The 24,999-nt window shown below is 43.8% G+C and overlaps 1 protein-coding gene across 1 annotated transcript in view; it reads left to right on the plus strand.

The window, feature by feature from the left end:
• LOC110533370 (PDZ and LIM domain protein 4) overlaps positions 1 to 24,999 on the plus strand; it is a 44,328-nt gene that overhangs the window by 16,044 nt on the left and 3,285 nt on the right. The window contains exons 3-5 of the mRNA XM_021617501.2: positions 14,903 to 14,990; positions 20,886 to 21,148; positions 21,458 to 21,633. Coding sequence (XP_021473176.2) covers positions 14,903 to 14,990; positions 20,886 to 21,148; positions 21,458 to 21,633 — 527 coding nt within the window. The remainder of the gene's footprint in view (positions 1 to 14,902; positions 14,991 to 20,885; positions 21,149 to 21,457; positions 21,634 to 24,999) is intronic.

Raw genomic sequence — 24,999 nt, forward strand, 5'->3', positions numbered from 1 at the left:
TAGCATTGTCTTGCATTAGGAGGAACCCAGGGCCAACCGCACCAGCATATGGTCTCACAAGGGGTCTGAGGATCTCATCTCGGTACCTAATAGCAGTCAGGCTACCTCTGGCGAGCACATGGAGGGCTGTGCGGCCCCCCAAAGAAATGCCACCCCACACCATAACTGACCCTCCGCCAAACCGGTCATGCTGGAGGAATGTTGCAGGCAGCAGAACGTTCTCCACGTCGTCTTCAGACTCTGTCACATGTGCTCAGTGTGAACCTGCTTTCATCTGTGAAGAGCACAGGGCGCCAGTGGCAAATTTGCCAATCTTGGTGTTCTCTGGCAAATGCCAAACGTCCTGCACTGTGTTGGGCTGTAAAGCACAACCCCCACCTGTGGACGTCGGGCCCTCATAGTCTGTTTCTGACCGTTTTGAGCAGAAACGTGCACATTTGTGGCCTGCTGGAGGTCATTTTGCAGGGCTCTGGCAATGTTCCTCCTGCTCCTTCTTGCACAAAGGTGGAGGTAGCGGTCCTGCTGCTGGGTTGTTGCCCTCCTACGGCCTCCTCCCCGTCTCCTGATGTACTGGCCTGTCTCCTGGTAGCGCACCCATGCTCTGGACACTACGCTGACAGACACAGCAAACCTTCTTGCCACAGCTCGCATTGATGTGCCATCCTGGATGAGCTGCACTACCTGAGCCACTTGTGAGGGTTGTAGACTCCGTCTCATGCTACCACTAGAGTGAAAGCACCGCCAGCATTCAAAAGTGACCAAAACATCAGCCAGGAAGCATAGGAACGGAGAAGTGGTCTGAAGTCACCACCTGCAGAACCACTCCTTTATTGGGGGTGTCTTGCTAATTGTCTATAATTTCCACCTGTTGTCTATTCCATTTGCACAACAGCATGTGAAATGTATTGTCAATCAGTGTTGCTTCCTAAGTGGACAGTTTGATTTCACAGAAGTGTGATTGACTTGGAGTTACATGGTGTTGTTTAAGTGTTCCCTTAATTTTTTTGAGCAGTGTATATATTATATATAAAAAAATATTATAATTTTTTTGCAATGAAATGTGTGGTTTGTGTGGTGTGTGTGTGTGTGTGTGTGTATATATATACATACGTACAACAATGGCCGGAGTTGAATGGAACAGCACTTCACCTTTGTGACTGTTCCCTCTGCTCTATACAATACATATCTGTTTATTTTATGTGATGATAAAAGGCTCATACAATACAAATATTTTTTTATGTTTTCTTTCAGTGATAGCGACTCCGACTGGGAGCCCACGGTGCCAAGCTGCCCGCTCTACCTCTGCCCCAGTGGTGTTCATATGCCACAGTTCATTACTGCAGGCATGACTGTGCCTCAGGGCCAAAAGGGCACAGCATGGAGGCGTCGTTGTGTTCTGTGTCGCATGAAATGCCCCACTTGTTCAGTTTGCCTCTGCTTTACATCAGAAAGAGACTGCTATGGGACAAGGCACAGGCAGCAAAATATTGTGACGAGGACTTCCAAGGGGTGTACTGTTTTTTGGGGGGGGTTTTAATTTTTTTTTTGTGTGTGTGTTAGAATTGCTTTTTGATATGTTGTATATAGTTATTTGCACTGCTGTATATAGTTATAGGTCATTTCACCAATTCGGCCACTTGGGTACATTTGGGCAACTTGTGTGGGACATCTGGGTGACTTCATGCTAAATTTCATGTAGCTTACCCATTCCTGAAGTTATCAGTCTGAAACTTTGCACACCTACAGTTGCCCTCTTGTGTTATCCATCAAAATTATCCCCAGCATCCTATCTGACTGCGTGGCTATTCTAGTACATGTGAAAGATGATACTACAACAATAAAAAACAGAAAACGTATGCTCTTTCTTTCTCTTTTCTTCCACCAGATCTACTGTGTTATATTCTCCTACACTCAAAGAACATTTCCACAAACTTCAGAATGTTTCCATTCAAATGATACCGAGAATATGCATATCCTTGCATCTGGGGCTGAGCTACAGGCAGATAGATTAGGGTATGTCTTCAGGCGGAAATTGAGAACAAAGGGATGCAGCCATAACAGGTTAAGGATACTCAAGGTTGAGTTCAGTGCGATCTCGAGTGTGAACTGAATGGCCCATTGCTGTAGGAAAGCTCAACTTGTGTCTTTCTATGTCGAGTTCACATAAATGTACTTTAATGCTTTTAAGTGAATCTTGGCTCTGACATATTTCATCAAGCAATATCAACCAAAAATATTATCTTTATTTTGTTAGCCTCTACTCCATCAAATGCATGCTCTTTTCAATCAGTCAGGAGCATGAGCAAATGATTAGGGAAACCATAACTGGAGGTTAGAGATGAAATGCCATCCAACCTCTCCTGCAGAACCAAATAAGTGAATGCTGTTTCACATTCATCCATCTTTTCTATTCTCCACGGCTTAATGAGAACATCCAAAAGGCAGGTCACATGACGGTATGGTGAACACAGCAGCACGACGCCCCGGTATCTACTGGCATGTGACCTTTTTCACTACACCATTGAGTAATTTCTGTTGGCCTGAGTTGCTGACTCTGGATGGTGTGTTGCACCGATAACTATGCACCCTTTTCTCCAGCCCCAGCTGAAATGAGCTGCTAGCATTCAGTGCTAGGTATGGAGCTGGCGGAATGGGGAGGCGGGGAAAATCCACGTGGGTATGAGAATGTTACTTTACGGGGAAGATTTGTGCTGTGTGTATGACTGGAAATTCAATTACATTGACTGCATGTATAGTGTAGTTTAGCATTGGATTTCTCTCTTATCCTTTTGTGACTAGGGGGCAGTATTTTCATTTTTGGATAAAAAAACGTTTGCGTAGTAAACGGGATATTTTGTCAGAACAAGATGCTAGAATATGCATATAATTGACAGCTTAGGATAGAAAACACTCTAAAGTTTCCAAAACTGTAAAAATATTGTCTGTGAGTATAACAGAACTGATGTTGCAGGAAAAAGCCTGGGAAAAATCCAATCCGGATGTGCCTCATGTTTTGAAAGCGCTGCGTTCCAATGCATCCCTATTGAGCAGTGAATGGGCTATCAACCAGATTACTCTTTCTCCGTATTCCCGAAGGTGTCTACAGCATTGTGACATAGTTTTGACCATTTATGTTGAAGAATAGCTGTAGGCGGCTACATTGCGCAAGTGGTCACCTGATGCTCCCAGAGAGATTCTCTCGTAAAATACAGAGGTAGCCATTACTCCAATCGGTCCTACTGAAAAACTAATTGTCCCGATGGATATATTATCAAATAGATATTTGAAAAACACCTTGAGGATTGATTATAAACAACGTTTGCCATGTTTCTGTCGATATTATGGAGCTAATTTGGAATATTTTTTTGCCGTTTTCATGACTGCAATTTCCGGGCGATTTCTCAGCCAAACGTGAAGAACAAACGGAGCTATTTCGCCCACAAAAATATTTTGGGAAAAAAGGAACATTTGCTATCTAACTGGGAGTTTTGTGAGTGAAAACATCCGAAGCTCATCAAAGGTAAAAGATTTAATTTGATTGCTTTTCTGATTTCCGTGACCAAGTTACCTGCTGCTAGCTGGACAAAATGCTATGCTAGGCTATCGATAAACTTACACAAATGCTTGTCTAGCTTTGGCTGTAAAGCATATTCTGAAAATCTGAGATGACAGGGTGATTAACAAAAGGCTAAGCTGTGCCTCAATATATTTCACTTTTGATTTTCATGAATAGGAATATTTTCTAGTAATATTTATGTCTGTTGCGTTAGGCTAATTAGTGTCAGATGATAACGGTCCCATTCATGGGATGGGGTGTCACTAGAGGTTAAACCCAGAGGATATAGGGCACTTCAAGTCCCTCACTTTATGTAATGTGTGTTACATATTTGACCTGTATTTGAAACCTCAGAAGGTACATTCCTTTCACACTTACAGTAAGCACAAGGGAGGAGATTTTGGAGGGCTTAATATGGATAATGCTAACTTTATTGTTTTCTTGACAACAGGAATGTTGTTGCATGTCAAAATCAAAAGTATTTGTCATGTGCGCTGACTACAACCGCTGTTGACTTTACCATTAAATGCGTTTTACTGTATTGGCCCTTTCCCAACAATGCAGAGTTAAAAAGTAAGAAAATGTTGATAAATAAAAAGGAAATATTTTCATTGTAAAATAGCAACAATGACACTATATACAAGGAGTACCGGTACTGAGTCAATGTGCAGGGGTATGAGGTAGTTGCGGTAATATGTACAATGCCTTGAGAAATTATTTATACCGCTTATTCTGTACAGGCTTCATTTTCACTGTCAATTAGGTTAGTATTGTGGAGTAACTACAATGTTGTGCCATCTCCAGTTATCTCACAGCCATTAAACTTGAACTGTTCTCAGTCACCATTGGCCTCATTGTGAAATCCCTGAGCGGTTTCCTTCCACTCCGGCAACTGAGTTAGGAAGGGTGCCTGTAGTGACTGGGTGTATTTATATCAAGTGTTATTAATAACTTCACCATGCTCAAAGGGATATTCAATGTCTGTCTTTTTTTTTTTATTTTTTTTTTTATACCCATCTACCAGTAGGTGCCCTTTGGGAGGCATTGGGGAAAACTCCCTAGTCTTTGAAATTCACTATTCCACTGTGGTACCTTACAGATAATTGTATGTGTGGGGTACAGAGATGAGGTAGTCATTCAAAAATAATTTAAAATACTATTTCTGCACAGTCCATGTAACTTAGGACTTAAACATATTTTTACTGCTGAACTTATTTATGCTTGCCATAACGAAGGGGTTGAATACTTATTGACTCCAGACATTTCAGCTTTTAATTAGTAAAAATATAGAAAAACACAATTCCACTTTGACATTGTGTGTGTACTTTTTGAAGGCACTACATGTAGGTAGGGGTAAATGTGACTAGGCAATCAAGATGGACAATGAACAGAGTAGCAGCAGCATATGTGACGATTGCTTGTGTGGTTATAGTCCAGTGAGTATGCATGGTCAGTAAAAAAATAAATAAAGGGCTCAATGCGAATCATTTGGGTAGCCATTTGATTCATTGTTTAGCAGTCTTATTGCTTGGGGGTAGAAGCCTTGTTGGTCCCATACTTGGTGCTCTGGTACTGCTTGCCATGTGGTAGCAGAGAGCGTCTATGACTTGGGTTATGTTTCCCGGGGAGATGGAAGTATTGAACTTGCAGATGTATTTTTGTTTGGAATGACCAGAAGAGGCGGAGGACAAGTTGACCCAGAAAATAATATTTTTGAGAACAACAGACCAAGCCCTCATTAAAAGACTCTGCTATAAAGGACTCACTGTGAGGCTGGAGAGGCCTGTAATTTTCTGGTGCTGCCGTTGGATAAATATATCAGCATACATCTCTGCTTGTGAACCAAAATGACATTGGTTGCAGTGAAGCTTGAAGCACTTAAGTACAAGAAAGTCTAAGTTATACCTCTGAATTCATTACTTTCATGACTATTTTTTTCATAACCTGTTTTTATAGAGCCTTCATAGAAGAAGCCCATAGTAGCTAACCAGAGAGCCTCATGAAAGCAAGTCAAAGAAATCTATGCAGTTCATAACTGGGCTTGGAAGAGCAGCTGTTTTTGGAAAAGACATTTGTCACACAGCAGTTGGAAGGAAAGAGAAAGGCGGAGGAAGACATGCCAGGGCCCGGTTTCCCAACAGCAACTTAAGGCTAAGTTCATTGTTGGAACCTTCATAGGCGCATCGTTAAATCTCTGCACTGTTTCCCAAAACCACCGTTAACGTTTCAATTGAAAACGCTCGTAATCGAACACATGCCTCACCACTCGCAGGAGAGGATTTGTTGTATATTTTTTTTGTTGCCCTCCTGTGTATAAATCACATCTCAATTAAACATAGAATCGCATGGTGTAGCCGTCTGTCTGACTCCAGAACAAAGTTGACCACGCAGTTGCTAATGTCTTTGCAATTGATACAAACAAGCAACGTAGAAAAAGATACAAATGAAAACCGAGATGACTACATTCAAATATAAAGGGTAACCTTTAGGTACATCTCAATATGATTGAAATGTATTTAATGTTCAATAAATTGAGTTATTTTGCTAATTGTAGGCTGTCTAATTCGTCTCAACATATTTCATGATGCGTAGCCTAACATTTGCGCAATGATGTGCCAAATCTACATTAAAATAAGCCACCTCAATATTTGCAGCCGTAGGTAGTAATATCTCTCTAGGAGCTGATCCGTCACTATTGTGAAGGACAGATTTGAATGGAGAAAGCTATCGAAAGAGATCGCATAGTGCTGTGTTGCTACCATGCAGTGTGTCATGTTTTGCTGCCTTGCTATGTTGTCTTGGGTCTCGCGTAATGTAGTGTTGTCTCTGTTTTGTCCTATATTTATATTGTATTTATTATTTGTGTGTGTGTGTGTGTGTGTGTGTGTGTGTGTTTAAATCCTAGGCCCCCGTCCCCGCAAGAGGCCCTTTGGTAGGCTGTCATTGTAAATAAGAATTTGTTCTTAACTGACTTGCCGAGTTAAATAAAATATCAGTATCGACACATTCTAAGACGCACTTAGCGACCGTTCTTTCTGCGTAGTGTTTTGGGAAACGCGTGTTACGTCTTTGGCCGGTTTGTAGGAAAGATGCGTTGTTTAAACACACTATCGTGAACCCAGGCCCAGCTTCAGTAGAGCTTGACACAGTCACCACTTCAACCCATCCAACCCCCTTGCTTAATTTCCAGCCCCTGATATGCTCCCTCAGCACTGCGCTGTGAGGTAAAATGGCTCTGCTAGTTCGGCATTTCTGGCAGCCTGATCTAAAGGTGTGTCTCGCAGGGAGACTGGCCGTTACTAAACAGGCCCCGCTCCAAGTTCACTGTGGCGTCAGCTTCGGGCGGACAGAAACCTGGCAGGTCAGGGCCGTATTGAAACATGTCATGTCTCCCTTAGCTGGACTGTATATCTTGAGCCTCAATGAAGACACGGACCAGCTGTGGTGCATCTCACTTCTCAACTAATGAAGTCATGAGACCAGTGGGGTGGGGGGAGGCTGAGAGGGGTACAGAGACTGAGGGTGAGAGCAAAACAAAGCGGGAGAGGAAGTTTTGCCACCGTTGTCCTGGTCTGACTGCCTGGACAGTGAGTCAAAGCTGTGGAATTATGAATGGTACAGGGATTTGACGCACAGTACCCCTGCTAGGGAGGAAGGGGACAGCCAAAGAGGGGAAAAGTCATCCCAGGGCACTGATGTTGCAGTTGAAAATGCCACATCAAGTGAACCGGTGGTCAGGAGGGGAGACTCCAGCCCTGCTGCTGCCATTTGATTTGTCTTCAAAATCAGGAATCTAGTAAGTATCCCCCAGGTCTGGTGAGGAGACCCCATAAGTGTGGTTTCAGCCAGTCTCCAAGATCAGAGGCTACATTTGATCTTGTCATGTTACTGATAACGAAGTAGCAGCATGATGGTTTTGATTTATAATGGTGTAATATCAAAAGACTGGTTTTCAGTGGGATCAGGAGGAGTCCAGATTCATTTGATAACAGGAAGACGTTGATGTAATGCTGTTGCTCGTCATCTTGTTCTGAGGGTAGCTTCTCCCCTCTAGTCAATGCGGCATGGAATTTCTCACAGCTGCCGAATTAAACCATCCATATTCTGGGATTGTAACATACTCTGTTTCACTGAAAAAATGGCTAGCTTGGGACATGCTGTCGGAGTCCGTACAGCCAGCAGGATTTTCAGTGCGTCGCGCCAACAGGAATAAACTTCTCTCCGGTAAGAAGGGCGGGGGTGTATGTTTCATGATTAACGACTCATGGTGTAATTTTAACAACATACAGGAACTCAAGCCCCTTTGTTCACCTGACACCTGATTCCTTACAGTCGGCATTTGATTGCATCTCCCAAGAGAACTGTCCTCCGTCATTTTCACAGCCGTGTATATCCCCCCACAAGCGGATACCAAGACGGCCAGCATGGAGCTTCACTGGACTTTATGCAAACTGGAAACCATATATCCTGAGGCTGCATTCATTGTAGCTGGGGATTTTTACAAAGCTAATTTGATGACAAGGCTACCTAAATTCTGTCAGCATATCGATTGCAGTACATGAGAGTAACACGCTCGACCTCTGCTACTCTACTCACCCCTCCTATAGGCAGAAACTAAAACGGTAAGCGCCAGTGCTTAGGTCATCCAACGCTGGTCTGACCAATCGGATTCCACGCTTCAAGATTGCTTGGATCACGTGGACTGGAATATGTTCCAGGTAGCCTCGGACAACAGCATTGATGTATACACTGACTCGATGAGGAATTTTATAAGGAAGTGTATAGGAGATGTTGTACCCATTGTGACTATTAAAACCTTCCCTAATTAATGGCAGCATTCGCGCAAAACTGAAAGCACGTACCACCGCATTTAACCATGTGACTGGGAATATGGCCGAATACAAACAGTGTAGTTATTCCCTTCGCAAGGCAATCAAAATATCAGTGTAGAGACAAAGTGGAAGTGCAATTCAACTGCTCAGACACCAGACTTATGTGGCAGGGTCTACAGACAATCGTGGATTACAAAAAGAAAACCAGCCTCGTCATGGACATCTTGCTTTCAGACAAATTAAACAACTTCTTTGCGTGCTTTGAGGACAATACAGTGCCACTGACGTGAACCACTACCAAAGACTGTGGGCTCTCCTCCTCCGTGGCCTACGTGAGTAAACGTGTTAACCCTCGCAAGGCTGCCGGCCCAGACGGCATCCCTAGCCGCGTCCTCAGAGCATGCGCAGACAAGCTGGCTGGTGTGTTTACAGACATATTCAATCAATCCCTATCCCAGTCTACTGTCCCTGCATGCTTCAAGATGGTCACCATTGTTCCTGTTCCCAGGAAAGCCAAGGTAACTGAACTAAATGACTATCACGTAGCACTCACTTCTGTCATCATGAAGTGCTTTGAGAGACTAGTCAAGGACCATATCATCTCCAACTTACCGGCCATCCTAGACCCACTTAAATTTGCTTACTGCCCCAATACGTCCACAGACGATGCAATCGCCATCACACTGCCCTATCCCACCTGGACAAAAGGAATACCTATGTAGAACGCTGTTCATTGACTACAGCTCAGCATTCAACACCCTATTACCCTCCAAACTCATCATTTAAGCTTGAGTCCCTGGGTCTTGACCCTGCCCTGTGCAACTGGGTCCTGGACTTCTTGATGGGCAGCCCCCAGGTGGCGAAGGTAGAAAACATCTCCACTCCGCTGATCCTCAACACAGGGCCCCACAAGGGTGTGTTCTCAGCCCTCTCTTGTACTCCCTGTTCACCCACGACTGCGTGGCCATGCAGGCCTCCAACTTGATCATCAAGTTTGCAGATGACACAACAGTGGTAGTGAAGGCTCCCAGAGTGTGGTGTCAGGAAAAATAACCCCAATGTCAGCTAAACAAAAGAGATGATTGTGGACTTCAGCAAAAGGGAACACCCTCCCTATCCACATCGACTGGGCAGCAGTGGAGAAGGTGGCAAGGTTTACATTTTTATTTAATTTTTTATATTCCTTGGTATACATATCACTGACAAACTGATAGTCCACGCACACAGACAGTGTGGTGAAGAAGGCGCAACATCGCCTCTTCAACCTCAGGAGGCTCAAATAATGTGGCTTGTCACCAAAAACCTTCACTAACTTTTTTACAGCTGCACAATCGAGAGCATCACGTCGAGCTGTATCACCGCCTGGTATGGCAACTGCACTGCCCACAACCGCAGGGCTCTCCTGAAGGTAGTGTGGTCTGCACAATGCATCACCGGGTGCAAACTACATGCCCTCCAGGACACCTACAGCACCTGGAGTCACAGGAAGGCAAAAAATATAATTTAAAAAAAAAAATTAATTTCACCTTTATTTAACCAGGTAGGCTAGTTGAGAACAAGAACTGCGACCTGGCCAAGAAAAAGCATAGCAATTCGACACATACAACAACACAGAGTTACACATGGAATAAACAAACAGTCAATAATACAGTAGAAAACAAAGTCTATATACAGTGAGGGGAGATATTTAGGTCAGTTAGGATCACCACTTTTTTTTAAAGAATGTGAAATAATAAGAATGTAATAATAGTAGAGTGATTTATTTCATATTTTATTTCTTTCATCACATTCCCAGTGGGTCAGAAGTTTGCATACACTCAATTAGCATTTGGTAGCATTGCCTGAAACAATTTAAACTTGGGTCAAACGTTTTGGGCAGCCTTCCACAAGCTTCCCATAATAAGTTGGGATCTCTTTGATCGCACATGTTTTTTCAGTTCTGCCCACACATTTTCTATAGGATTGAGGTCAGGGCTTTGTGATGGCCAATACCTTGACTTTGTTGTCCTTAAGCCATTTTTCCACAACTTTGGAAGTATGCTTGGGGCATTGTCCATTTGGAAGACCCATTTGTGACCAAGCTTTAACTTCCTGACTGATGTCTTGATGTTGCTTCAATATATCCACTTAATTGTTCTGCCTCATGAAGCCATCTATTTTATGAAGTGCACCTGTCCTTCCTGCAGCAAAGCACCCCCACAACATGATGCTGCCACCCTGTGCTTCACGGTTGGGATGGTGTTCTTCAGCTTGCAAGCCTCCCCCTTTTTCCTCCAAACATAACAATGGTCATTATGTCCAAACATTTCTATTTTTGTTTCATCAGACCAGAGAAAATGTATCCAAAAAGTACTATCTTTGTCCCCATGTGCAGTTGCAAACCAGTCTGGCTTTTTTATGTTGGTTTTGGAGCAGTGGCTTCTTCCTTGCTGAGCGGCCTTTCAGGTTATGTAGATATAGGAGTCGTTTTACTGTGGATATAGATACTTTTGTACCGGTTTCCTCCAGCATCTTCACAATGTCCTTTGCTCTTGTTCTGGGATTGATTTGCACTTTTTGCACCAAAGTACATTCATCTCTAGGAGACAGAATGTGTCTCCTTCCTGAGCGGTATGACTGCTACGTGGTCCCATGGTGTTTATACTTGCATACTATTGTTTGTACAGATGAACGTGGTACCTTCAGGCGTTTGGAAATTGCTCCCAGGGATAAACCAGACTTGTGCAGGTCTACAATTTTTTTTCTGAGGTCTTGGCTGATTTCTTTTGATTTTCCCATGTCAAGCCGAGGCACTGAGTTTGAAGGTAGGCCTTGAAATACATCCACAGTTACACCTCCAATTGACTCGAATGATGTCAGTTAGCCTATCAGAAGCTTCTAAAGCATGAAGTTTTCGTGAATTTTCCAAGCTGTTTAAGTCAACTTAGTGTATGGGAACTTCTGACCCACTGGAATTGTGGTAGAGTTAAATAATCTGTCTGTAAACAATTGTTGGAAAAATGTCTTGCACAAAGTAATGTCATAACTGACTTGCCAAAACTATAGTTTGTTAACAAGAAATTTGTGGAGTGGTTGAAAAACAAGTTTTAATGACTCCAGCCTAAGTGTAAGTAAACTTCCGACTTCAACTGTACACTCATTTATGAGCAAGGGGAGATGGAGAAGGAACAGACCCAATACAGTTAGTTCAGCCATGGAATCAGGCTCTGAAGATCTTCCCTATACAGTACATGTCTCCCTTTTGGGTTATTGGCACTGCAAGCCAGTGAGCAGAGCGTAGGAGGCTGTTTGTTGTTGGCGCTCTGCACAGCTCGGATCCCTTTGCAGACAGTTTCTCCACTAATCCCTCAAACGCTGACTCTATTGGAGCACACGCTAAACTAGATCACTGAAAACAATATGTTCCATTGTGCCTGGCCTATTGGTGTGTATCATATTGTCTGCCTCTCCATCGGCCTCTGCCTCTGTTTCCACTCGTACGTCTTTGGTCCTCCTCACGGCTTTCTTAAAATCAAATCAAATCAAATTGATTTATATAGCCCTTCGTACATCAGCTGATATCTCAAAGTGCTGTACAGAAACCCAGCCTAAAACCCCAAACAGCAAGCAATGCAGGTGTAGAAGAACAGTTGAAACTGGAGCAGCAGCACAGCCAGGTGGACTGGGAACAGCAAGGAGTCATCATGTCAGGTAGTCCTGGGGCATGGTCCTAGGGCTCAGGTCCTCCGAGAGAGAGAAGGAGAGAATTAGAGAACGCACACTTAGATTCACACAGGACATCAAATAGGACAGGAGAAGTACTCCAGATATAACAAACTGACCCTAGCCCCCCGACACATAAACTACTGCAGCATAAATACTGGAGGCTGAGACAGGAGGGGTCAGGAGACACTGTGGCCCACTCCGAGGACACCCCCGGACAGGGCCAAACAGGAAGGATATAACCCCACCCACTTTGCCAAAGCACAGCCCCCACACCACTAGAGGGATATCTTCAACCACCAACTTACCATCCTGAGACAAGGCTGAGTATAGCCCACAAAGACCTCCGCCACGGCACAACCCAAGGGGGGGGGGCGCCAACCCAGACAGGATGACCACATCAGTGACTCAACCCACTCAGGTGACGCACCCCCTCCAGGGACGGCATGAGAGAGCCCCAGTAAAGCCAGTGACTCTGCCCCTGTAATAGGGTTAGAGGCAGAGAATCCCAGTGGAAAGAGGGGAACCGGCCAGGCAAAGACAGCAAGGGCGGTTCGTTGCTCCAGAGCCTTTCCGTTCACCCTCCCACTCCTGGGCCAGACTACACTCAATCATATGACCCACTGAAGAGATGAGTCTTCAGTAAAGACTTAAAGGTTGAGACCGAGTCTGCGTCTCTGACATGGGTAGGCAGACCGTTCCATAAAAATGGAGCTCTATAGGAGAAAGCCCTGCCTCCAGCTGTTTGCTTAAAAATTCTAGGGACAATTAGGAGGCCTGCGTCTTGTGACCGTAGCGTACGTGTAGGTATGTACGGCAGGACCAAATCAGAGAGATAGGTAGGAGCAAGCCCATGTAATGCTTTGTAGGTTAGCAGTAAAACCTTGAAATCAGCCCTTGCTTTGACAGGAAGCCAGTGTAGAGAGGCTAGCACTGGAGTAATATGATCAAATTTTTTGGTTCTAGTCAGGATTCTAGCAGCCGTATTTAGCACTAACTGAAGTTTATTTAGTGCTTTATCCGGGTAGCCGGAAAGTAGAGCATTGCAGTAGTCTAACCTAGAAGTGACAAAAGCATGGATTAATTTTTCTGCATCATTTTTGGACAGAAAGTTTCTGATTTTTGCAATGTTACGTAGATGGAAAAAAGCTGTCCTTGAAATGGTCTTGATATGTTCTTCAAAAGAGAGATCAGGGTCCAGAGTAACGCCGAGGTCCTTCACAGATTTATTTGAGACGACTGTACAACCATTAAGATTAATTGTCAGATTCAACAGAAGATCTCTTTGTTTCTTGGGACCTAGAACAAGCATCTCTGTTTTGTCCGAGTTTAAAAGTAGAAAGTTACCATGTTCTATGGTTCTTTTGTATTTAAGCAAATGTCAATTCATTTGCCGCCAATTGACTTTCTCAATAGAGCGTTCATATGTATCCAAGGAAACATCCTGGGATATAAAGTCTTGATATAAGTAGTGGGAAGGTCAGATCATCCCACGCAGTCTGCAGCTCATCCATCAAACACTTGCCCATAAAGCAGCCTTGATACGAACACCTCTGTGCTCATTTTTGAGGCATTGCCTCATGTGGCCGCAGCCATGCCAGCTGAATCGAGTGACCTCATCCTCCAGTTTTGAAGTTTACACCAGTGGAGAACTCAGAGGAATCATTGTTTTCTGCTGCCCCAGAGGCTTGCCTGCGTCTATGTACGTAGGTGTGAATGAATAGCTGTCTGACTTACTGAGTGGAGGGAAAATCATCTTTGTTCCTCTACATACGCACACTGCCCTCTGCTCCCTCGCTGGGGCTGGTGTGATGACATGACATTGGCCTTTTGGAAGCTGCCCACATAACAGCAAATAGTCAAGCAATGGCACCCCTGACATGTTTGGAAAATGGTTCAGGAATTCTAAAAAGCATTACTCACTACTCCCTCAAGTCTTTCACTACCCCCTCAAGTCGTTCACTACCCCCTCAAGTGTGCCATTAAATGCTGTATAATGCCATGCCAATTTGGATTTCACCTTTTTATTACCATATGGTTTTATGCGTAGTTCTAAATCTGGCTGATGCAATTCTGTCTGGGATGTGTAGCACAGGGCATGTAGACTAGCCTATTGCATGTTTAAAACAGGACAAACGTACAGTATACGAACAGATTCTGTATTTAGTACATAAATGGGCCTAGCCATGATAGGAAAAAATCACTTTGTACAATAAACCCCATTGTCCTTCATTCACTGTCATCGGACACAGAGAGCAGACTATCCTTATTTAAGCCTTTCCATCCTATTGTTTCTGTCCACCTGGATGACTGTCTTAACATGTTGAGTTAATCTTATCACAAGATGTACTGAGTTCATGGCATAGTTTTGCTGATCTGCTGTAGAGATGACTATCATTAGTGTACTGGAATGTGGTCACCTTTAGCTGCCAGTGTTATGCCTGCCAAACAAAGAACCATGCCACTTGCTACTGTGTGAAATAATTTTTGGAGGGCAGTGCACAATCTCATCCCATGGCGTACGCCATTTATATTCAGCAGTGGTTAGTGGTATTTAATATGAATGTTCAAGTCTTTCTTTGTTAACTTAACTGTTATGGTGTACGTGTCCTGAGTTTCATCCCTTTTATTCCACGCTAACTATCATATCCAGAAATGTTATTTTAAGAGCATCTTCTTAGTGACTGCTGTGAGCAAATAACCTGCAAACACAAATTGATTGAAGCAGATATGACCTCTTTAATACCCTCTGAGCATTTTTATAGATAAACAATGACTAACGTAGCTCTCTTTCCTGGGTATTGTTTTTCAGGTGTGAAGACAAAGTCTGGTCTCCAACTGTTATTGAAGATGGCAAGACCAGTCCATTCATGGCTACGTTGGAGTCTGAGTCCCCACAGGTATGAGCTGCACTTGTTTACATGGATACGATTATACAGATCTACTGATAAACTACTGTTTTTCACATGATTTAGAGTTCATCTGTCAGTTGGAAAGTATTGAAATTGGGCCTCAATTTGTTTTAAAACAATTATCTGCCAAATGTGTACTCAAGCAAGCCAAGCCCTTGCCGTTGAACTTTTCAGAGTTTTCCCGACACTGACCAGTGTGAGGCAAAACTAGCAGACAATGCGTGTATTGTGGCTGGGACATCTGAGAAATGACCATTCCTCTTTAATTGTGGGCATTGGTTGTCATGTTGGTCGTTTTCCCATGTCGCTTCAGTGGGGAAATCCCTGTCAACTGGGCTGAATGGTCACACAAAGGCCTGAAATGAAAAGCATCGGTCATCAATTGAAGGTTGAAACTATATACAGCAGACCGATGCCTGTATTGACTTCCACATCAGTAGGCAGGCTGGTGGACATTTTTTAATGAAACAGCTTCAATACATAGGAAGTAAATTCTTTCATTGATATCACTGGAGGTGAATGGGACAGCGACGTTTCATTGATATCACTGGAGGTGAATGGGACAGCGACGTTTCATTGATATCACTGGAGGTGAATGGGACAGCGATGTTTTTGTCTATGTAGCTGAGCCTGAGTTTACATTTAGTATTTTATTCTTGGGGATTTGTCTTCAGAAATATTGACATTTTATTGATTTAATATGTGTGACATCCATTACTAAGTCAAAGCCACTGATCCTAACTCTAAATATTTCAAATGGGCTTGGGGTACATGGTTGATGTCCTATTTTTGCTAGCATGGTATCAATAAGATATAAATCTGCCTAGTGATGAACAAGGTGAAGGACCACCCCCATTTCAGCCTTGAGGCAATCCAAGGAGACTGTCAGTTTTCCTGAGAAGGGGTCCTGGGGATTAGGACCTCTTTTTGGATTTCACCATCTCAACACGAGCTGAAGTCTTGTCTTGATTAATACGAGGAAATACCAGACCACCTGAACGAGGGGGAGCAATTAACTCAAACTTTGTATATAAACAGACATGCATGCTAGCAGTACCTCTGTGTTTGTAATCAGAGAAGGTTGTACTCTCTATCTCCTGGAAAAGTTAGAGGGAGGTTTGGAAACCTTGTATCCACTCTCTACTGAAAGACTCTGGTCTCATTTTAATAGAGTTAAAGTGGAACTAGAAACAGCAAAGTGAGTACCATTTTGGCTCATTTGCTTCAGGGGGAGGGAAATGGTTGGTCCCTTGAGTTAGGCTAAATGAATGACCCAGGTTATTTCCTGCTCCAGGCTAGTGTAATATACCTTGAAAGAGGTTACCGGCGTTGAACAATGCTGATTGTGTTTTCCAGACATATTAGGCACCACACGTGAACTCCCTACCAGCAGCTGAAGTCATTGGAAATTCCAAACTAGCATCTGGGAATTCTAGGTAGCAGGAAGTGACACGGTGGTGTTTCCTTGAACAAGGAGAACATGGAAGATTCTCAAAGTTGAATGACTGCATTTTTGGATCTGAGCCTGAACAGCTTTGAAACGAAAACTATTTGTGGGGAGACAGGAGGAAAATTTAGTATTTCCATGAACTCGTCTTACTCATCAACAGACAAGAGTTTTGTAAGATTACCAGAAAGTATGACTCATTTTGACAGTATTTCTAGAATAAATGGGGACTTATGCCTGTGGTCTACAGTGTGATGAAGTAGGTCTACAGTGTGATGATGTAGGTCTACAGTGTGATGAAGTAGGTCTACAGTGTGATGAAGTAGGTCTACAGTGTGATGAAGTAGGTCTACAGTGTGATGAAGTAGGTCTACAGTGTGATGAAGTAGGTCTACAGTGTGGTGAAGTAGGGCTACAGTGTGATGAAGTAGGTCTACAGTGTGGTGAAGTAGGTCTACAGTGTGATGAAGTAGGTCTACAGTGTGATGAAGTAGGTCTACAGTGTGATGAAGTAGGTCTACAGTGTGATGAAGTAGGTCTACAGTGTGATGAAGTAGGTCTACAGTGTGATGAAGTAGGGCTACAGTGTGATGAAGTAGGGCTACAGTGTGATGAAGTAGGGCTACAGTGTGATGAAGTAGGGCTACAGTGTGATGAAGTAGGGCTACAGTGTGATGATGTAGGGCTACAGTGTGATGATGTAGGGCTACAGTGTGATGATGTAGGGCTACAGTGTGATGTAGGGCTACAGTGTGATGTAGGTCTACAGTGTGATGTAGGTCTACAGTGTGATGTAGGTCTACAGTGTGATGAAGTAGGGCTACAGTGTGATGAAGTAGGGCTACAGTGTGATGAAGTAGGGCTACAGTGTGATGTAGGGTTACAGTGTGATGTAGGGTTACAGTGTGATGTAGGGCTACAGTGTGATGTAGGGCTACAGTGTGATGTAGGGCTACAGTGTGATGTAGGGCTACAGTGTGATGTAGGGCTACAGTGTGATGTAGGGCTACAGTGTGATGATGTAGGGCTACAGTGTGAAGTAGGGCTACAGTGTGATGATGTAGGGCTACAGTGTGATGATGTAGGGCTACAGTGTGATGAAGTAGGGCTACAGTGTGATGAAGTAGGTCTACGTGTGGCCAACCGCATGCCTCTGCATTGTTCCCTCAGACTCATTGGAATCACAATTGTGGCTTTTGCAGTGGGCTTGGAACGTATGGACCTTTAGAATGTGGAAACAATGGGACTTGCATCACGATGGTTCCATTCTCAAGCTGCATTGGCAAGAGGGAGAGAATTCTCCCTCCTAGCATTTGAGAACTGACAATACCATCTAATTGTGATGTACTTATAGGATCTTTCTATAGGGGTTTAGTGCGCTGTTCCATACATACTCTACCTCTGTCAAACATGTTCAATTATGACACTTTTCCTCAAAATATACAATCAACACAGTGCTATTGAGAGTTCACATTCACTGCACCACATTCACCCAGGCCTTCAGATCGTAAACTTGTGACCCCACATATTTAGTTGTTAGTTTCCAGTAATGGGTGAAGTAATAACTAATGAGCTGGTAATCCCCATAAATGTCTATCTGTATTTGGGTTGACCAAGAAGTCCCTCTCCCCCTGTCAGCACACTGGGGAGGGGATGGGGTCATGGAGAGCAGAGAATGGCGCGCTAGCTAGCCCGTTGTTTGTCTAACAGGCTGCCTACTTCCAGCCAGCTCTGGACACACTGTCCCTGTGCCTGCCTCTGGGATAGGAACAGGGATAATAAAGAGCTCGTTTGTGGTTGGTTAGCAATGCAGAGTGCTTTGTGAAAAGCATAATTTCCATGGGGAGGTGTAGTATAAGGGGGAAACTGTTAAGCAGGAATATTATTTGAATAAGGGTCCTCTTCCTCCCCTTCCTGCTCTATACCTCTCCCTGACCAAACTCTGCAGTGTGTCGACTTGGGTAACAGCAGTAAATATCTCGTCCCCCTCTTTTCTGAGTCCTTATTACTATAATACATGTAGCTTTAAGTCAGTTTTTTTTTCTCTCCCAGGAGTCCTGTGGTTCTGTCTAAACGGTCCCCAGTCTGAAAGGCATAACCCCCCCCTGCCTAGTCACACAGGCTCAGTAGCCAGTCACCCAGAACCAAGAGCCATGCTTATTCACTATTGTAAAACAGGTCAGTGAAATCTGATGACTGACAGAATTTCTGAGCAGACAGAACTGCTTCTCATAAATACTTGCTGCTTTCTCTCGAGTGTTTCTGAGCTGGAGTCAAGGATTGAAGAAAGGGGATTTCACTTTTTCCCATGTAGGAACTGAACTGTATGTGAGCGAAAAAGAGTGCCTGGTAGTACTATAGCAACATTAGTTTTGATTGCGTTGGTTTAAATAACAAGATAAGGTTACTAGGTGATGTTATCTGGTGATTTTAGATATGATTTAACAAAGCACACACTGTGGAAGGAGTGCCACCAGTTGGCACGATCTCCATGAACTATTTTGTGCCGTTTTAAAATCCCCATTACAGACCGGCATAGGTACAATAAATCAGTTTAATGGGACAGTCTGCTTACTGTGATTTATTTAATGAAAGTAATGGTTACTTCCATACCTAAGAGCAACTTAAAAGCACTTACAGGTCCTAAATGTTACCAACCTGGCACTTTTAAAAGCTATGCACCAGATGTGCTGCCTTTTTATAAATCTGCCATCCACTCGTATCTTTTTGCTGCAGACACGAGGCCATATAACTGCATATTATGCAGAAAAAAGTCTCTTCCAACTAGTGGTCTCTAGAGTGGTCTCGGCATTCAACAGACATAAACATGTGTGCCAGGGATTTGAAGCAGACTTTACTCTCTTGGTCTCCCTAGCTCCATCGGTTAATGTGAAAATTGCCACTAAACAGGCAACATCCAAACATGTTTGTTCATTTAACATGCTTGAATACAGTAAATAATCACTGACGTTATCTGCACTCACTCTCATGAGGGTTTGGTGTAGCCAAAGTGTTTGCCAAGCATTTCAGCTTGTGGCTTTTCCCTCTTGGTTTCCCTCTTTCCCTCTTGGTGAGCTCGCTCAGGGCCCTGTGGCTTTTCCCTCTTGGTGAGCTTGCTCAGGGCCCTGTGGCTTTTCCCTCTTGGTGAGCTCGCTCCGGGCCCTGTGGCTTCTATTGTAGCTGTCTGAGGGAGGCGCTGGAATCCATCCACACGTCATGTTTACACAGATTAAAGAAGTCGTAAAAGGCCAAGTTTACTGTCATGTCACTGCAGGAACACTTCGTAATACAATGCACTCTTATTATTTTTCTTGCCCTCTCTTGTACTTTGTTGCCAAGACCAGAAAATGAAAGGCTTCCTGGTACAATTACTGACGGTTATCATTGGAATGAGAGGGGGAGGGGCTGGGGGAGGGGTTGGGGAGCGGTGGTGGAGGACGAGGGGGGGGCAGGCAGGCAGGCAGTGGCTGGCGGTGGCGGACGGGGGAGGGGTTGGGGAGCGGTGGTGGAGGGGTTGGAGGACGAGGGGGGGCAGGCAGGCAGGCAGTGGCTGGCGGTGGCGGAGGGGGGAGGGGTTGGACTGCTGGCTCAGATACAGCTACACTCACCCTTGCTCTGATGGTCTGGTGGTCCTCTCCTTGTCACCCCCTCTAGGAGCTACTTGTCTGGGCTGGGGAGAGGGCTGGCTATATGGCCCAAGCCCAGGGTTTGAAACACAGCTTGGGGTTGGGTATGGTGTCTAGGGCTCGGCAGAGGGAATTTAGAAATGGCCTATGCATGGGTGGTCCGGGCCAGCCAGGGAACAAGGACCAGGCCACATCTGCTGAGATGACAGACAGGGATCCTGCTGCCTGCCCGGAGAGTCTGAACCTCTGTTTCCTGGGACCAACCAGTGAATTCACCCACCACTCAACACACACGCATGCGTTAATCAACGGCCTTGGCTGGATGTGTGGGATGACAACTATGTCTTGCACAACCATTTAAACAAGTCACTGCATTTGACATATTTACAGAGGATTTATGATTGTGTGCCCCTTACAACAGCCATTAAGTCACTGTCTCTTGTTTGACAGTCATGCCACTAAAATCAACTGTTAGAAAAGTGATAACATCAACAAAAGATTGCAATCTGTAGCTTGGAGAGATGAACACACATGTAGCACCCACTACACTGTAGATTATCAGTGTAGTTTGTAGAAGTCTGTCTGCAGAAGTAAACGTTGAAGTATTTGGTTACGTCATTGTATAGGTTGTGCAGGTCCTTGCTAAATGTTTTGACCTCTGTGCCAACCGTCACCTTCATGCCTTGGAGATGATGTAATTCATGTTCCCATAACTGTTAGGTGACGAACAAGCAGACTATGACAGATATAGAAGTGCATTGGAAACAACCATACTTTTCTTAATGGCTCCTCTGCTCTTTCCTTCTCCAGAATTTCCGACCAATCAGCACTGGACCAATCACCGGTGGATACATCAGTGGCTACAGCAGCGGTCACAACGGCAGTGGATACAGCCGAAAACCCTCCTACATCTCCGAGGCGCCGCACCTCAACAACGGCACCTTCAAGCAGCTCAACAACATGCAGTACAACAACCCAGCCGGCCTGTACGCACACAACAATGGCAGCAATGGAGACCGAGACAGGGTCTTGCCAAAACAAATGGGCAGCCTGAGTCTGAGCTCCCCACACAGGTGAGGCATATGGTGGCCATGGAGGAGTGGAAAACCACTGCAGTAGTTTCAAGATATCATGGTATATCCATCATGTCAATGTGAAGACCACGTATGAAGTGTTGTATAACTTGTTAATGTTACAGTATCTTCTGGGATTTTTACTTTGTTAAACTGCATTTTCTTTTTACCCTAAAAATAAGTCGTGTCACGGCATTTACGAATTAAATCTAAAGACAATGCAACATTTAGTGGAGGCGTTTCAGTCATAAAAGGTGTTGATCACACTGAATTCAGACTAAAAACGACTTAATTTGTTATCTCTTTCAGCCCTGAGCCTCCGACGCATTCTCCTCTGGGACGTAATGGGAACGGTCCTAGTTTTGAAGTCACCACAGAGTCAGACGTGTATAAGATGCTGCAGGACCCAGAGGAGCCAGCCTCTGCACCCAAACAGTCCGGCTCCTTCAAATACCTACAGGGCATACTGGAGGCAGAGGATGGAGGTACCCTCATTTGTGGCTCTATATGACTGTCCATTTATTTAGCGGTTTGTACATGTCATTCACTCTATAGTTTATTTATTTATAAATGTGCATATATGGGTCTCTCCCTTGAATGCCTTCTTTATCTGTACTACTTTCTACATTGTAGAATAATAGTGACAACATCAAAACTATGGAATCATGTAGTAACCAAAGTGTCAAACTAAATTAAATTTGAGATTTTTCAAAGTAGCCACCCTTTGCCTTGGTGACAGCTTTGCACCCTCTTGGCATTCTCTCAACCAGCTTTACCTGGAATGCTTTTCTAACAGTCTTGAAGGAGTTCCCACAAATGCTGAGCATTTGTTGGCTGCTTTTCCTTCACTCTGCGGTCCAACTCATCACAACCCGTCTCAATTGTGTTGAGGTCGGCTGATTGTGGAGGCCAGGTCATCTGATGCAGCACTCCATAACTCTCCTTCTTGGTCAAATAGCCTTTACACAGCCTGGAGGTGTGTTTTGGGTCATTGTCCTGTTGAAAAACAGATAGTGGGACTAAGCGCACACCCGATGCGATACGCCATCCCTGCAGAATGCTGTGGTAGCCATGCTGGTTAAGTGTGCCTTAAATTCTAAACATTGTCACCAGCAAAGCACCAACACACCACCACCTCCATGCTTCACTGTGGGAACCACACATGCGGAGATCATCTGTTCACCTATTCTGCGTCTCACAAAGACACAGTGTTTGAAACCAAATAACTCATCAGACCAATGGACCGATTTCCACCGGTCTAATGTCCATTGCTCGTGTTTCTTGGCCCAAGCAAATCTTTCTTTTTAGTAGTGTTTTCTTTGCAGAAATTCGACCATGAAGGCCTGATTCTCAGTCTCCTCTGAACAGTTGATGTTGAGATGTGTCTGTTACTTGAACTCTGAAGCATTTATTTGGGCTGCAATCTGAGGCTGGTAACTCTAACTTTTCCTCTGAAGCAGAGGTAGCGCTGGGTCTTCCTTTCCTGTGGCGGTCCTCATGAGAGCCAGTTTCATCATAGAACTTGGTGTTTTTTTGAGACTGCACTTGAAAACCCTTTCAAAGTTCTTGACATTTTCTGCATTGGCTGACATTCATGTCTTAAAGTGGGCTGTCATTTCTCATTGCTTATTTGAGCTGTTCTTGCCATAATATGGACTTAGTCCTATGTGGCAAAATACCATCTTCTGTATACCACCCCAACCTTGTCACAACTGATTGGCTCAAACACATTAAGGAAAGAAATTCCACAGTTTAACTTTTAACAAGAGACACCTGTTGAAATGCATTCCAGGTGACTACCCCTTGAAGCTGCTTGACCAAATACCAAGTGTGCAAAGCTATCATCAAGGCAAAGGGTTGCTACTCAAACATACAATTCAGATTTGTAACACTTTTTTGGTTACTGCATGATTCAATATGTGTTACTTCATAGTATTGGTGTCTTCACTATTCTACAATATAGTAAAAATAAAGAAAAACCCTTGAATGAGTAGGTGTATTCAGACTTTTGACTGGTACTCTATGTGTGCATATTCTGTATACTCATGATTGTTTGTGTACATTTAGATATGTTTGTATATTTGAGCTAAATGGTTTCCGTTGGAAGTGTAGTGTGTGATTTATTTCCAGACACAGGACTGTGTGAAGTTTATTGCATAACAACCTGAGAAATGACTTCCTGGTGTTTTTTGAACTATTCAAATTCCAAGAAGTAGGCCTAGGCTCTCTGAAGTCCTTAGGAGTCATGTGATGTTTTAGGATCAGCTTCTTCCATCATGGCCATGCCCTAGCTCCTCAAGGAGAACCCAAACAGACCAGATAATCCCTAGGAACCTGGCATCCTGTCTGTCGAAGCTCCCTGAGAAGGTTTTGGATGAACTGCAGGCCTTGTTATTCTTTGAATTTGTCGCTAATCACTTGCAGGTGTTACAGGAGTTTAAGGAAGAGAAGTCAATGGTTTCAACAGAATTTGATTAAATTGCACCAGGACGATTCAACTGCAGCAGGGTTTTAAATGTTTGTTTGTTTTTCACGACCACAAAAGGCGTAATTGACACTGGGTTAAGCTTCTGGTAAGATGCTGACACCTTGAAGCTCTGTTTGTTGCTCTCGGTCTGGAAATCCTTGTTTTGTTCTGAAGGATTTTATACTCTTTTCCAGCTCAGTGTTGATGTTAAGACCGAGAGGAGCGTGTGATATTGTCATCCTCATCCTTTTCAAAATAAAACGTTCCGCTTTTGAAAATGTCGGCATCCCTGGGATATCAAGGGAGAACAAACTAATTGGTCTGTTATGCTTGAGCCCAACAGGCTCGGATCTTACCATCTGTGGTGTCAGACAGGGTTGTTGGTGGAGACGATGGCATGACGGATTCGGTTTATTATTAGAGTGAAATCCCTGGCTATAGCAATCACTGAAAAATCCACTACTTTACAGTGACATATAATAGTCAGATATAGGAGGGAAGTGATCATTTATTTACTTTGCTTTTGAGGATGCAGATGTGGCACACACTGTACCGCCTGTAGTTGAAAAATAAACAAGTCAACTCTGAAGTCTCTGCCAATACCCTGTGTAGGAGTGTAACCCTTTTGAGGTTGTTCAAAATAAGAAATATAGACTGGGTTACATAATGTTTTATTTAGTTTGTTTATCTAGGAATGTTACTCCCATTAGCCACTGTGGGTAGCCATGATCTGGTTCTAAAAAGCTGCTCTAATAACTAAGATAAATAGGTGGAAACTCCAGGCACCGGATCTACAAGTTGGGGGGGGGGGGGATCACAAGCTATGAACTTTATTCATAAAGACTTCTTAGTAGATGTCATTCCCACAGATACAGCATCTTATTTGACCTATATTGTCACAGCAAAATAATCCTTTAGTCCATAATGTTGCTTGATCAGTGGTTAGCCTACTTTTGGCCAGCTAATAACCTATGTAAAGTGCTATACTGTTAACGCTCATCTGCACTTCCTGTGGTGCAGGAATATTCTCAGTAACAAGAGTGATCAAATTAAGATCCTACCATCTGTATGTTACATCCTCTCCTATGGAGTTTATGGATGGGAGTATCATGGGGGCAGCTCTCCAGAATAAGACGATTGTCTGAGACATGAAGTGTATCTGTCAAATGACGCTAGCGCTGCTTAGTAGCTCTGTACAAGTCCTATGATTGAACTTGTGAGCATCCCATGAGAACTTCTGACTAGAATTTGAGTGTAATGATGACTAGATGCGTAATATACCAATTATTACGGCAAAAATAGACCCTGTTATTACTCAAACCTCAAATAGTCACAGAGCATTAGTGGAGTGATGGAAACTTCTTTGTCAAGTACCAGGTACTTC

The sequence above is a fragment of the Oncorhynchus mykiss genome, chromosome 10 (genome assembly GCF_013265735.2).
Source record: "Oncorhynchus mykiss isolate Arlee chromosome 10, USDA_OmykA_1.1, whole genome shotgun sequence".
Classification (NCBI taxonomy): domain Eukaryota; kingdom Metazoa; phylum Chordata; class Actinopteri; order Salmoniformes; family Salmonidae; genus Oncorhynchus; species Oncorhynchus mykiss.